This window comes from Penaeus monodon, chromosome 22, assembly GCF_015228065.2.
Source record: "Penaeus monodon isolate SGIC_2016 chromosome 22, NSTDA_Pmon_1, whole genome shotgun sequence".
NCBI classification, from domain to species: domain Eukaryota; kingdom Metazoa; phylum Arthropoda; class Malacostraca; order Decapoda; family Penaeidae; genus Penaeus; species Penaeus monodon.
The window spans coordinates 26048858-26050663 of record NC_051407.1 but is presented as its reverse complement, the minus strand read 5'-3'; the positions used below and the strand labels follow the sequence as shown (position 1 = coordinate 26050663).

Genomic DNA, 1806 nt, shown 5'->3' with positions numbered 1-1806 from the left:
TCAAAAAAATATATTTTTTTGCAAAAATTAATGGCCAAGTTTGTATAGCAAAGAGAGATGTAAATTCTCATCTGATCCTCACAGACACCCTGAATTCAAGGTAAGGGGTTCATGGAGCCCAAGGCTGAGAACCCTTGCTCTAAAATCTGCTATTGGAAAGGCATTGAAACTATTGAACTTTTATCTATTCTTCTTCATATTTTGAGAAAACTAAGGTAAATTTCAAACATCCTCTTCAGCAGTTCTCTGTGCAAATAAAATGTTTAAGCATAAATTTTTTGATAGTAATGCTGCAGATGGTCATAGTATTAAGAAGCAAATACAGTATCATTTGTCTGTGAATGATAACTACTTCAAAATTCTGCATGTTTTCTATTGCAAAAATCTTTATATACCTAAAATCCTAAAATTCTCTTAACATTCTAAGACAAATACTAATACTTCAATTTACATGAGTTGCTGTAATTCCAGGCTGGCTGAAAGAAATTAGATAGCAAAATTAAAAACAGAACTGTTATTCAAACATCTTCCTCTGATGCCCAAACTTCTTCATATCATTACTTTTAAATCTTATATTTCATCTTAATTTTTTATTTACATTAATCCATAACGCTAAACAATCAGTACTATTTACTACTAATATGACAGTTTTTGAGGGAATGCAAAAATATATTCTGGGAGGAAAAGTCAAATGTCATTTGTTTCCTCCCACAAAAGCCAGACATTGATCGTGCAATACCCTTCTCATCAAATGTATCACAACCTTATCTACCCCAAATATTACAAGAATATTTTATTACCATGTTAACCCATTGACACCAGGAAATTGCACCATCTACTGTTTCTTTGTTGTAACTTTTTTTTTCTGAGGGGAGGGAACATACCAGCTGTAAGTTTTCCAGGTCTTAAGCAGTTAAATGATAAAATAAAACCATAGTTGATATTGCTTGTATACATGTACCCTGTGTCAATAGGTTAACATACAACAGAGTCCCTTCAAACCATCCATACACAAAGTAATAGTTATTTCTAACACTCACCTTACAAACAAACAAAAAAGGTCAGAAACCCAGATACAAACACCTACACTCACACATACAACAAAAATTACAAAATAACAGAAAAGTAATTTTCTAACTAAAACGTACAGCTTCAAACACATTATATCATTCATAAAGTATAATTTTTAAGAACATATACTTACTCTTCTTCTGATGTTAGTCTATCTCTATGTAGAAATCTTGCCTTGTAAAAATCAACAAGCAGTTCTGCACAGCTGGTCAAATTCTCTGAAGGTTCCCAGGTATTGTCTTCCGGACCATAGCCTCGCCATAATACATTGTAAAAGTACTGACCCTGTGTTGGAAATAACCATGTAAAGTTTTTCAAAATGTCAAAATCCTACAGAAGAAGCATTTAGTGCTGCAATTATACAATATAAATTCTAGTTCTAATAATATAAGTACATATATTACTGGTATATATGCTAAGGAATATATGAAATATATTAGTTCTGATGATGTAATACATGGAAATATACAAATTTCCAAATATTTCATAAACTGTCAAGCATCATACAATTCATTTATACATTACATAACCTGGTATGTGCTCACAACTATCGTAACTTTGTTTTTCCATATTCCATTCTCAAAATCTATACCTTATTCTACATTCAAGTCAATTAATAAGATATTTTATAACTATACTTAGTAATAAACAAACTCCTACATGTGATTTTATCTTGCTGATGTGAAAGTCATGTAAAAATGGACTGTCTTTGTTTAAACTGAGATGGATAGTCAC

At 31.1% G+C, this 1806-nt stretch overlaps 1 protein-coding gene across 1 annotated transcript in view; it reads right to left on the bottom strand.

Annotated features, from left to right (window-relative positions):
- Window positions 1-1806, bottom strand: part of LOC119587050 (histone-lysine N-methyltransferase SUV39H1-like) — a gene marked incomplete at its 3' end in the record, with an annotated part of 13264 nt that overhangs the window by 2347 nt on the left and 9111 nt on the right. Inside the window, 1 exon segment of the mRNA XM_037935798.1 lies at window positions 1205-1356. Coding sequence (XP_037791726.1) covers window positions 1205-1356 — 152 coding nt within the window.